This window comes from Andrographis paniculata, unplaced genomic scaffold (genome assembly GCF_009805555.1).
Source record: "Andrographis paniculata isolate CXL003 unplaced genomic scaffold, ASM980555v1 Contig86END, whole genome shotgun sequence".
NCBI classification, from domain to species: Eukaryota; Viridiplantae; Streptophyta; class Magnoliopsida; order Lamiales; family Acanthaceae; genus Andrographis; species Andrographis paniculata.
The window spans coordinates 2311842-2325369 of record NW_026137624.1 but is presented as its reverse complement, the minus strand read 5'-3'; the positions used below and the strand labels follow the sequence as shown (position 1 = coordinate 2325369).

At 34.5% G+C, this 13528-nt stretch overlaps 1 protein-coding gene and 1 long non-coding RNA gene across 4 annotated transcripts; one reads left to right on the top strand and one right to left on the bottom strand.

The window, feature by feature from the left end:
- Nucleotides 1–241: 241 nt before the first annotated feature.
- Nucleotides 242–2776, bottom strand: LOC127242334 (uncharacterized). 3 transcript variants are annotated; one of them, XR_007836766.1, is made up of 4 exons: nucleotides 2419–2756; nucleotides 1891–2154; nucleotides 1156–1725; nucleotides 242–1066 (listed from the first exon to the last, which is right to left on the bottom strand). It is a non-coding gene; the product is annotated as an uncharacterized LOC127242334 (long non-coding RNA). The 3 variants fall into 3 exon arrangements; XR_007836767.1 differs by having other exon boundaries at nucleotides 242–1725; nucleotides 2419–2776; XR_007836768.1 differs by lacking the exon at nucleotides 2419–2756 and adding an exon at nucleotides 2255–2395 and having other exon boundaries at nucleotides 242–1725.
- Nucleotides 2777–11125: 8349 nt separating this feature from the next.
- LOC127242250 (acidic endochitinase-like) lies at nucleotides 11126–12811 on the top strand. Its single transcript, XM_051261714.1, has 2 exons — nucleotides 11126–11796; nucleotides 12294–12811. The coding sequence occupies exons 1-2, from the start codon at nucleotides 11315–11317 to the stop codon at nucleotides 12685–12687; spliced, it is 876 nt and encodes a 291-aa protein (XP_051117671.1). The 5' UTR covers nucleotides 11126–11314; the 3' UTR covers nucleotides 12688–12811.
- The last annotated feature ends 717 nt before the right edge of the window (nucleotides 12812–13528 follow it).

Sequence of the window (13528 nt, the reverse complement as noted above, 5' to 3'; positions counted from 1 at the left end):
AATATTGATACCAAACTAGCAACCTAAACTATAGTAACTACAGAACAAACTTAATGATGCACAATATACAACTAATGCTATAATAACAACTAAGCCAATTATGCTAATTGCTAATCACAACAGCCTATTTATGCAGCCCATTACTAAGACTAAGTTACGCAGGCTATGAACAAAACTTAGAACTAACCGATCTATGTACACAACAAGCTAAACTATGCTATCATTACTTCTAAACCAATCAGAAAATTAACCTGCTGCAATTATATTACGGCTATTAATTTATCTACGTAACACATATTCTACTATCTAACAAGTTAGCAGTCAAACAATTAGCAAGCTAAAATATTCTATCAATAAGACAAATAAGCTTCCCTGATTTTGCAGGTCTTGCACCCTTAACTGTTTCAAAATTTTTGGTGGTGCCGATCAAAATTCCCGCAACTACTCACACTCGAATTGTTATTCGCCCTTGAACAACTTGATTGCTCGGGAGGTGCTGCAATCAAACCAAACATTATTTTCAGCAGCGAAAGATGAGATACAAACATTATTTGTCAAAGAATTCAAGAGATAAAAAGACAGCTAAAACTCCCTTTTCAAAGTTACATAAGTCTTCTTGCTTAAAAATTTTCAAAGCACCTCTTTCCTCAGCGTCAATCACCATAGAATGAATCTGAAAATTTCAAATTTTGCAACCACCAGCAGCTGTCGTATGCAGATTTTTTTATCAAATGCCCTCAATTACCAATCCTCCAAATCGAATAAATCTAAAACAGCCCGCAATCAGCTTTTGGAGGCTGTTTGTGCCTTGTTTAAATTATCGATTAATCCTAAAATCATCATAAGAAATAAGCTCACAATTCATCTTACTCAAATCTCCTTGACACAGTCCGCAATTCACCAATCAAATACCAATTATATATACAAACTCGACAACTAATTCCAATCTAAACTAAATCCACATTCCAACATAATTTTAATCCTAATCATAACTACAAATCTATAATAGATATCAATAAGAGGATAATTATCATAATTAAAAGAGGTACTCCAATCTGACGCAGCCCTGCAAATTTTCATAATTTTAGTAATATGCCAAAAGTTGAAGAAATTCAATGAAAATAGCAAAAAAGAAGGTTGAGTGACTAATACAACCTTTCCCTAGATGTTTACCATCCCTAGACAAGATGAATGATGGTGGATTCAGAACAATTAGAATTGGGGAAATTGATGTGGTCGGCTTCATCATCGCGGTGAGGGAGAAGTAATTACCGTAAAGATTAGGGTTAGGGCTGGACGAAATTGAAAGGGAATCGGGTGTGAAATTATGATTTTCTTTTCGAAACTAGGAGATGAAGATGACGGAGGGAAGGAAGAGATTGAAGGCGTAGGGGGCTTGGGTTTAAACTTGACGGAGCACGATCGAAAAAAAGAATTGTGCGCCCACTTGAGGAGAGAAAGAAATGGGGAAGGAAAGAAGAAAATAAATAAATATTTTTCCAATTTCTTCGGAAAAATCATTTAGGGTTCACTGTCAGTTTAATTTTTCTCTCTTGCGCCAGACCTGAGCCTTTGGTTTGGATAAACCGGCCAGTTCACTTGCGCTTGCAGACTCTGCTCCGCTCAAATATGGGCTGAAGTCGCCGCTTTCGCTTGCTGTCGCGGCTTTGCTTGCAGGTGAGCTGCTCTATGCCGCTTTACATACAGTCGCTTCGCTGCACTTGCCTGAAATTGGCTTCGCTTACAGACCGCTCACTTTTTTCGCTTGTTTTAGCCGAAATATTAATAAAATAAAATAAAATAATAATAAATATAATTTTGCCCTAAATTGGGTGAATAAGACATTGCTGAGGAGCGCTCAGCAATGATTTCTAGCATCGCTTCGCTTACCGATTGACTGATTACAAACGGCGCTGCTAATTCCGGCTTGGACAATCGCTGCTTATGGCCGCTGCTTAAAAAGGGCGCTGAGATAGGGCTTGTGTGGGGCTGAAGTCGCCGTTTTTTTTTAGGCATCGCTTATTGCTGCATCTGCTTTGGACTCCATCAGTTCACTTGCAGTACTGGCTATTTGGCTTGGGCAGACCGCCGATTCACCGGTTGGCGCTTAGAAGAAACTTCACAACTTTAATTAGCATCGCTGCAGCGGATCCACTACAAGAAAAAATCATTTTTGTAACAAAATTTTTTTTGTCTCTAAATCTACTTTTTCCGTTACTAATAACATTAGAGACGGAATTAGGAATGAAATTACGACGTGAACTTTAGGGACGGAATTCCGTTACAAATATATTATTTTTTTTAGTGCGAATGGACTCGGCGTCTTCATCACTGAGCTGGCTTCATTAAAATGACAAGGATAGAGTGCCGCTGGTTGGAAATTGGGGATTTCTTCACTTGAAATTGATAAATCCTTACCTTCTGAATTTGTGCGTCCAGGAATGAAATATGACTATTCCTTCTCTCCACTGAGGAGAAGAAAGTGCCGCCAGCTTGCAATAGCCGAGCGCCGCTGGGTTGAATGTTTACGCAGCCGCTCAAACGATTACTGCTCTGCTTAAATAGGCTGATCCATTAGCTGCGCTGGGCTTGGGGCTTGAAACCGCAGTGGTTTCATCTCTGTTTTCAGCCCCCACTCAGAAGGCAGTTACGTCCACTGGGACTTGGCTGAGTATCTTCAACGAGGCGGATCACCGATTGGGAGCGATCACAACTGCAAGCGATCACAACTTGTTCACAAGGATATACGCCAGTGTTATTTGGATTTAACTTTCAATATGAATGAACCGGTAGCTGAAAATTCGGAATGAACAAAAAATAAATATTATCAATATACTCATTATTTATTTATTTATTATATTATATATATAAGGAAACAACAGAAAAAAAAAAAAAAAAACAAATAAGGTAAGCGGCGCCATATTATTATTATATATTAATTATTATTATTACTATTATTATTATTATTATTCTATTATTATTATTACTATTATTATTATTATTATTCTATTATTATGTATGTATGTGTATATATATATATATAAACAAAGCGCAGAGCAATGCACTGTTGTAGCAATTATTTATTTATTTATTTTTGAAAATTTTCTAAATTTTTTTGCGGAAGATAAATGCCGTCCAAGTTTAATCTTTGAAGGATATTGCACTCCCGAAACCTACAAAGCATACCTCCGATGGATTAGATGTTCAAACTAAAATAAAAATTCAATATTGAAATTAAATTAGCATTAAACTCAATATTTTCCAATTAAAACAAAGATACCATGCTTATTCCCCGGCAACAGCGCCAAAATTTGATTGAAGATTTTTGGAGATTTTTAAAAATATCTTTTAAGATACAAAAAATGATATATGTATAAAATAAAAATAGTGTCGTGCGTGTTCGTGTAGTAACTCCAAAATTCTTCATCAAAAATAATAAATCTCTTTAACCGGTGAGTGTCCGGGTTGAACTCAGGGAATATGCGAATATCATATATTTTATTAAAATAAAAAGTGCAATAAGTTAATGCAATCGAAAAACTGAAAAGATAAAATTGCAGAAAATAAATCTAACTAAAAAGCAATAAAATATATGTATCTCGAAAAGGATGAAGCGAGGCGTTTGTGTCTGACTTTTGCGTTCCTTAATGGCTAGATTTCCATCGATGAAATGAGCGAGATGACGATGGCGTGATAGCGAAAAATATATGTATAATTGCGGGGCGGCTCGGAGGAATGAACGTGATCACATTTGCTCGCTTAAGCCGATTCTCGACTCGGTTAGTACTTGACCTTAGGGGATTTACAACGAGGCTTCAGCGACACCCGGCGAAGAACATTATAAGTAAGAAACTCTACTATCACTAGAAATTTTTGTGACCCAATAGACCGCTGTCTATGCCCCATGAATTATTCTTTCAACTGCTCCGCTAGTGGCTCTACCCATCTGATACCACTGTAAGAAAAAATCATTTTTGTAACAATTTTTTTTTTTTTATCTTTAAATCTACTTTTTCCGTTACTAATGACATTAGAGACGGAATTAGGAATGGAATTATGTTAGCTACGTGAACTTTAGGAACGAAATTCCGTTACAAATATATTATTTTTTTGTAGTGTACCTCTCTTTAATCGGAATCGAATTCAGAACAGCAACTAAGCAGGTTGACAAAGCTCCCACGTACTTAGCTACGTTGAACTACCCGGAATTTGTTTGTGATACGAAACATGGCTGAAATAGTCGATTCTTCTATCGCCCTTCCGCAACCTTGCCGAAATCTAACTTGAACATTCAAATCGAACATGGAATTTTTTTTAGGTGAAGGTGAGGTGGAGAAATATGATAGGAATTTTACTAGGTAAAATAATATGCAGTAATTAAATAAAATGAGGAGAAAATCAGTTTGCTCGCGACACAAAATCAAAAATCTCGTATTATTAAAGTAGATAAAAATATTGGAGAAAATAAATGAAGAAAATGAATGTATGGAATGTATATTATATATGGTACAATTAGAGGGGATATTAATAGGGGAAAAAACTTCTAGAAGTTTGACGGTTATAACCGCCAATAAAAATAGCTACTAACTACCTCTAAAAATAACCATAAATAACTAACTCTAAAAATAGCTACTAATATAATTATTAATAACTACCTATTTTCGAAAAGGTTCTATAATAAAAATTACACAAAAATAGCAAAAAATTGGCTAAAAAGTAGTGTAGGAATTTAATTAAGGTAGCTGGGAGAGTGTAGTAATGCACGAGCTGAGAGTACATGAGACATAAATGCAACGAAATTCTGTGCAGGAATTATTGTGGCGGCGCAGTAAATGCACCGCTGACCAACGGCAATTAATACATCCGCCGTTGACCAGTGATAGTAATTGCAACCGTCGCTTGCTTTCCGCGCTCATAAATGCAGCCGCCGCTCACCTTCCGTGCTCGCGCACTCCTGTGCAGCTGCCGCTCATGGAGTCCGCACCAGCTGCCATCGCTCACTTCCATATATGGCCTTCTGTGCTCAGAAATGCAGCCTCCGCTCACGGATTAATGGACATAGAATTCCGCTTCGCTCAAATTTTCGTGCAGCCGCCATCGCTTTCTGTGCGGCCATCATTGTTTTCCATGATCGCTCACTTTGTGCAGCCGCCGCTCACTTTCCGCACCAACCGCCGCTTGATTCCGTGCTCGCTTGCTTTCCGCGCGGCCTCCGTTTGAATTCCGCGCGGCCTCCGGTTGAATTCCGCGCAGCAGTTGACTTTGACTTTCGCGCGTTGAGTTTACAGTGTTGACCGTTGACTTTTGTTGACTTTCGCGCCGGTGACTGTTTTTTCGCTTTTGAAGCCATTTTTCGCTTTGTAAGGCCAGTTTTGGACTCTTATATCAGCTTTCAAGCATTATTTCACTGATATAAATAATAAAAATCTTATAAATATTTATTTAAATAAATAATACTTATTAAATAAAATTAATTTAGTCAAAATTAAATACTTAGATAGCACATAAATAATGACTAAAAATATAATTCAAGAAACACATAAATTAATTTAATTTATTTGTATATTACACATAAAAACTAATAAATTAATATCATACACACAAGATAAAAATATATGGTGTTAACTTTGAAAGTATCACACGACAATTATTATCATAATTCTTAAAAAAAATAATAATAACAAACACTCATATTGCAATGCAAAATATTTATATAAATTATTGGTCTCAAACCACAAAAGTTCGTGCAATGCATAAAATAGGTATTTCAAAACACCTTGTACACATATTGGCTATTCTACAATAAAAATATAAAAAAAAAATTCGAAAAGTATAAAATTTTATTTTAAAAAGTACAAACAACATCATAGCCTCTTTTCAACTCAATGCAATTCACCGTTGCAATGATATATATTTTCGACACAATTTTTGTAATTTATTTTCGTTTATTCTCGATATAAGCTTACATGCTTTAAGTTATCAATTGAGGTTTATAGCACAATAGTATAAAATAAGAATCAAGTTAATACTAATATCTATGGTGCTCAATTTTGAAATCATCTTTTGACAATAAATCACTTACCGATAATAATTCTTAAAAAATACAAGCAATACTTAAATTATAATGTAAAATATGCAATAAGTATTGGTCCCGACTGACTCAAATTCGTGTAAGACAAACAAAATAGGTATTCCATACACAAAAGTATAAAAGTTTATTTTAAATTATATGCTTTTCTCATATGAAAGTACAAACAACCAGTGACGAAACTAGCCTCCAAACTTCGGGAGGGCAAAATAAGAGTTTGTTTTTTATCAATTCAATATTTTTTTTTGTGCACGGTGTAAAGAAGGGAAAAAAAAAGGAATAAAAATAATATGCTTGAAATTGAAAATTTTTAACGTAATTATATAAACTATATAATTTTTTATTATAAAATATTGAATATTGAAAAACAAATCAATAAAACTATCTAATTTTTTTATTTTTATACAAAATAAAAAAAATAAAAAATAGGAGGAAAAATTATTAAAAATATATAATTTTATTATATTTTAAAATTTAAAAAATATATTTTCGGGGGCTGGGGGTGGGTGACCCCCCAAAGCCCCAAATGGATCCGTCCATGCAAACAACGTACTACAAAAGAAATCCTAAATTGCCACGGAATATTATTACGGAATACAATCTATTGCAAAAGTGCAACAAAATTTGCTAAGTAAATAAGAGATAGTCGCAATTGTAATATGTTGTGATGGAATATTGCAAGAAAATTGACATGTCACAAAAATTCTAGAAATTATATGAGAAATATTATCTTACCTTGCAAAATTGCAACGGAAATAACAAGAGATTAACTCTATTGCAGATTTTCATATATTAATTACAAAATTACTATGGAAATAGCAATAGATAAAATCAGTAGCAGAATTTCAAAAATTTCACAAGGAATCTTATATTCCGTTCCAAAATTGGGATGGGATTATCAACAAATTAAACCCATTGCAAATTTTCCAAAATTTAATAATATTATTAATTAATTAATTTTTAATTAACTATAATTAATAATAATATTATGTTAATTAATTATACTAATTATTCCAATTCTTACTCACCCATGCCGAACCATTATTTTCAATTTTCACCTGAGCGCGGAAGTTGTGGGAAACAACCACGTTTGCCGTCGCCGCTTCGATCGGCTCTCAAAGCTCAATCGATCATCTGCTTTGCTTGCCGTCGCCACTTCGAGGTAACAAAAATGACCGGAGGCTGGCAATCCTCACCTGCGAGGTTCAATTTTCACCTGAGCGCGGAAGTTGTGGGAAACAACCACGTTTGCGTCCTGCACGGCCGAGGCACAGGGGTACAGCTTAATCGCCTCAGCGTCGGGTGTTTATCTAGAGCACTCCCCGCCTTCATAAGCGCTATTGATGCCAAGGATGGCGAGGAATCCAAGGATGAACGAGTATTTTATCTATGCCTCCATTTTCACTAATTTTGATTGATAGATTGGTGAATTGTGAAGGGGTTTATATAGGGTTGATTCGGAGAGTTTTGGGATAACTGGAAATCCATTATAAATTGGCAGTGGGGTGAGCAAAAATCCATAATTTATGATTTTATATAGTCTTTAGGATCTAGTGCAACACTTGGACATTAAAACTGAAATTCTCGAGCTAAGTGTCGATTTGTTGTGGAAATGTGACGCTGAATGTGTTGTTCGGTGCAATCATTGTTGTTTTATCTTCCATTGTGTTGTTAATTGAATGACATGGTTGTTTAGTTTTCTTTCAAAGTTAATTGCAAATGCCAGATGTTGTTGCTGCTTTGTGTTTGTACTTTCATTCAACTATTTTATTATTTGCTTTGCAGTCATTTCATCTTTTGTGGACATTGTATTTAACATAGAGATCACCATGCTCATAATCTGTCTACACCGGTCAGCTGTTCGTTTTTGCTTTCAAGGATGAGTTATGTTGTATATCCCAATTTCTTAGATAAATTATCATAATAATGAAAATGATTCTGTACTTTTTATATTTGATTGCAGCATGACCTCTATGGACCCTGGCTTTGTAACTATGCATCATTCACTCTCCAATGGTTGGTCCGTACAAAGTTCTCTTAGCGAAGTTGAAGCACAGGGAGAGATGCTGCAAATTCTCTCAGCCCATGCATGCAGAGGTATCTGCTGCAGCATCTAATATGGTCAGTCAATATCCAAGTTTATCCAAAAGGTTCATATATATATATATTTATCCCGATGGAATTATTGAAGTTATAATGGAATGGAGTCATATGCTATATTTGGAGCTTGTGTTATAACTTTTTCGTGTATTTTAATTTGGTAGGCAAATTTAAAGAGTAGTGGATTAAGTTATGGAACACATCTGAGCCGTTTTGGAATGGAGTCATTTGCTACATTTGGAGCTAATGTTCTTGAATGTCAGTTCTTCCGATTTGCAAGATTAAATATATTGAATTATGTTGGTAAATAGACTTCTCATTTCTTGCAGGCTAATACTTCCAGAAATTTGGTCACAGGATCAACATTGTTTTGTCTAATTCAAATTCGCTACAAAGAATGGTATATCTGATGATAAAAGAGCTTTCTCCTTCTACAGATAAGGTATCTTCGCACATCTTATACCTCTGAATTCTTCAATTTCCTACTACAGGTGAAGAATCAAATCTTATATTTGACTTTACAGGTTATAATTGTCACTAGCTCCCTTATGAAGGACATGAATAACTGCATTGATATGTATCAAGGAAATGTTATTGGTGTACTTTGCCGAATTACTGATGAAACACTTTTGAACCAAATGGAGAGATACCTAAAACAGGCTATAGTTTACAAAAGTTATGTTGTTTACAGTGCTACCCTTGTGAGTGGTATTCATCTGCTACAGGTACTCCTTGTTTTTGGATAAATGCTTTTTTTTTTTAGTTGGAGGGAATATGTCATGTTAATACTACTACAATTGTTGGAACAGACAAATCCAGAGATAGTTAAAAGATGGAGTAATGAAGTACAAGAAGCAGTTCAGTCTAGAGTTGAACTTGTACAATTCCACACTTGCCTTGCTTCATCAGGTAAAATGTTTTGTTGCTCGATAGTTATATTCAGATGACTTATAACTATATTTCACTTTTGTTTGCTTATTTTATTATCTTTCTAGAGATACCCATTCTTAGAAACTTTAAACATAGTAGTATAGAAAAGCAGATTTGCATTATGCTAGCATTGTTCTGAATATGAGGAGTTATTTTTTACTGATCATTTTTGCCAATGTAGGGGGTTTTTGCCAATGTAAGGGGCTAAGGGCAGCGATTTTCAGATGCATTTAAGTATTGATCATCCAACACCCCGAAATTGTTTGTTATTAGGATTTATGGATGTAGATGTTGAGTTATATTACTATAATATAACCAAATTATCCTTTAATTCTTTGTCTCTTTTAATAAATTGTTTTCATTCTTAATTGTCAGAATTTGATTTCAATCTCATCATACCATCTTAATATTTAATCTTGAAGATTTCTTAAAAATATTTGATAATTTTAAGCACAAAATTGAATATGATTGGAATTGTAAATGTTGTAGTTGAATAGTGCAACAAACACCTTAAAAATAATAATTTAATTATTTTAAACGAGTAGTTAAGTATTATGAATAGCACATGCAGTATGATTTATCATTTGACTTATTCTACAAAATTATGTTTAGATATTATTATGCATTGAAAAAATAATATTGCTTCTCATAAAAAAAAATAAATTCAAACAAAAATGTGAAAAAATTATTATAATATCATATCAATTATGAGTTTTTCTTTCATTTTTTTGAGTGCTTGTACATTGAAATATTGCTTATATAGAATTTCTATTATTAAGAAATAATTAAAAAATTCAAGTCTCTTGGATAGAATTTTCTATATGCAATATTAATATATTTTTATTTTTTGCTATATATATTTATAATGATATTTTAATGATGCAGTGAGTTACAAATATGGAGAACCAACAAGTCATATACAATTTGATCTTGCCCATTATAGAGCAATTACGGCGTATGAGAGCACCATTCATTTATAGGTTCGACCCCGATTCAGATGGTAGTAGTGCTCCAATATCATGATGTTTTATTATTATATGCTTTTTATAGTTATGACTTTAGTTGTTTTTTATGATATTATGGCGGATGAAAACAGATTTATACATTTGTCTGGTATTTATTTCTTATGGTACTGATACTAAATACATTATATCTATAGTGTATTAGACACTTTTTAGGTTTAAAAATTCTACTTGTGTCTTTGATGAGAGATATTAATCAAATAATTAAATTTTGGTTGATTTTGGAGGATTGAATATATATTTTTCATATAGGTTTTGGAAAAATAAAAAAAAAAAATGAGCAGAAACAAATTGAATAAATGGTCTGCTATAGAAATTGCGACGGAATTAGCAATACTTATATTTCCTCGTAATTTTTTTATTTATTTGTGACAGAATTTGCAACATATATAAATCTTGAAAAATGTGTTGCAAAAAATTACAACGGAATCAACAACAATTATATTTTCTTGCAATGCAAAATGTTGCAACGGAAATGACAGTCATTAATTACGTGGCAATTTTCTGTGACGGAAATCTTAGTTGTCACATTGGATTACTACAATAATATTTACTACAATTTTCAGTTGGATGCAAATTTCGTTATAATTGAAAATTGTGACGGAAATTTTGTCAGTTGTGACAAAATTTTTCCATAGTAATTTGTAATTTTTTTTGTAGTGCACATCATAACACCCTGCGATTATATATTTTTTCGGCACGACTCTTGTAAATTTATTTGTATTTATATATGTAAAAAAATCAAACAGAATTAATACTATCAAAACTAAAATTATTTTTTAATTTCAGGAGCTTGTGATTAAGACAATTGTGTATTTATCATACAAAATACAAGTATTTTTTATGTTACCTCTTGTTAGGTACTTTTTGTAGGTAATTATATATATATATATATGTATATATGTTTATTTATGATTGCCCTCATGCATGAAAGTAAGAGAGACTAAATTAAGAGTCAAGAATATAATTCAGGAACATCCAGAGCGAGCAGAGGTTACACGCAGATGAACTCTACCATTCCATTCTTAATAGAAGACCACTGATTTGATTGCCTCCAAAGAAGGAAGCCTTTTTTAACCCTTTCGCGCTCCCTCTTCTATATATATACACGCACTTAGACACATGAGATATATCAGAAAATAGCCCTTGCATGTTCAATTTCAACAATTAATTAATGGCCTCTAATGTTCCTCTTTCATTATTCCTCTGCTTCTTCATATCCATCTGCCATGCCCATGCCGGCAAGATCTCAGTGTACTGGGGCCAGAATGGCGGGGAGGGCACATTGGCGGAGACCTGCGCCACCGGGAACTACCAATTTGTGAACATAGCCTTTCTCCCGACGTTTGGGAATGGGCAGAGCCCCATGATCAATCTGGCCGGACACTGTGACCCCTACTCGAACGCGTGCACAGGCCTCAGCTCCGACATCGAGTCCTGCCAGGCCAGAGGCATCAAAGTTATTCTATCCATCGGAGGGGGCGCAGGCAGTTACTACCTCAACTCCACTGAGGATGCCAGGGAAGTTGCCACCTACTTGTGGGACAATTTCTTGGGAGGTAAATCCGCGAACCGCCCCTTGGGCAAGGCTGTCTTGGATGGCATCGACTTTGACATCGAAGGAGGGACCAATCTTTATTGGGATGATTTAGCAAGGTACGCACCATACCGCACCATCACCTCAAACTATAAAATATTTACAACCTACACTTAAAATTGTTCATAACTCCCTCGTGCTTTCGAAATTCAGCATAAAATTTTACTATACTTTAAAAATTGCATGGCGCCTCCTGATACTTTGAAAAATGTTGCATAAAATCCCACCGTCATGAAACTTCCCTTGTGTAATAAGAAGATGATTTTCTATTTATATTTTCTGCATGATGCGGAGGTTTCATGTAACGTTTTTTAAAATATAAGGGATGTCGTGCAACTTTTTTTAAGTAAAAAGGGAATTTACGCTGCAAAGGGTTTCATGCAACGTTTTTTAAAGTATAAGGGAGCGTTATATAATTTTTAAAGTAAAAGAGGATTGACGCCGAGTTTCGAAACCAAAAGGGAGTTATGGGCAATTTTGTATATATATATATATATATGCATCCTCTAACTAAAAAGATGATAATTATACAATTTACTTATATATGTATATATAGGTACCTTTCTAATTATGGAAAGCGTGGGAAGAAAGTGTACTTGACGGCAGCGCCGCAATGCCCTTTCCCGGATTACTATGTGGGGAAAGCCCTGGAGACAGGACTGTTCGACTACGTGTGGGTGCAGTTCTACAACAACCCGCCGTGTCAGTACTCTTCAGGCATGGCCAGCCTGGAGAAGGCCTGGAAGGATTGGAATACAGTCCCCGCTGGACAGATATTCTTGGGCCTGCCGGCCTCGCCGCAGGCTGCTGGAAGTGGGTTTGTTCCGGCAGGGGATCTGACCTCGCAGGTCCTGCCGGAGATCAAGGATTCCGGCAAGTACGGAGGCGTTATGCTGTGGTCTAAGTACTATGATACTGGCTACAGCTCCTCTATAAAGAGCCATGTCTGAATTATTCCACCCTTGTACGTAATTAATCGCTTATCACTTTCTTGTCGAGATCGATCCTGTGTGTATTTATATGTCGGTGTTGGGTTGATTGTTGAGTTAAGTGAAATGGAAAATGCTTGTCTATGTTGACGACGTTTGATAATTTGAAGCATTCAAATTATTGCCAAAATTAGAATATATAAAATATATATATATTTTATTAAAAAAATGATAAACAATAAAAAAAATTGTTTATATAATCAATCAACATACCATTATAATTATGATGGAGGGAGTATTATATAATCAATCAAACACACACCATTACTGTATAATCACTCAACACACCATTATAATTATGATTGATGGAGTATTATATAATCAATCAAACAAACACCATTATAGTCGGGGCAGCTATTAGCAGGAGCAAAGTGAGCGACCGTTCATGGCTCAACTTTAAAAAATGACGTATATTTTAAAATATTAATATATTATTAGATATATAAAAAATTAAATTTTAAATTATAATCTATATTAATTCTTATCCATAATTACTTAATTTAATTTTAATTCTAAAATTATTTTTTAAATTCTAATCCCAAATTCAATGGTCGCGTTCACAATCCCACTTTCTCTTCTCACTTTCTCCCTTCCGACCAGCTATTGTTCACAATCCCCTCATTCTTTTTCTTCTTTTCTCCCTCGGTTCAGCAATATAGACAGACAAACAATCATCCTTCCTCTTATTCTTCTTTTCTCCCTCGGTTCACCGACATAGACAGACAAACAATCCTCATCCCTCTTCTTCTTCTTTTCTCCCTCGGTTCAACGACATAGACAAACAGACAATCTCCCTCCCTCT

What these genes read in the sequence shown, in the direction of transcription:
- LOC127242250 (XM_051261714.1), top strand. Translation starts at nt 11,315, where the DNA reads ATGGCCTCTAATGTTCCTCTTTCATTATTCCTCTGCTTCTTCATATCC. An exon ending in TATTGGGATGATTTAGCAAG is followed by an intron (nt 11,797 to 12,293) that starts GTACGCACCATA and finishes ATGTATATATAG; the next exon opens with GTACCTTTCTAATTATGGAA.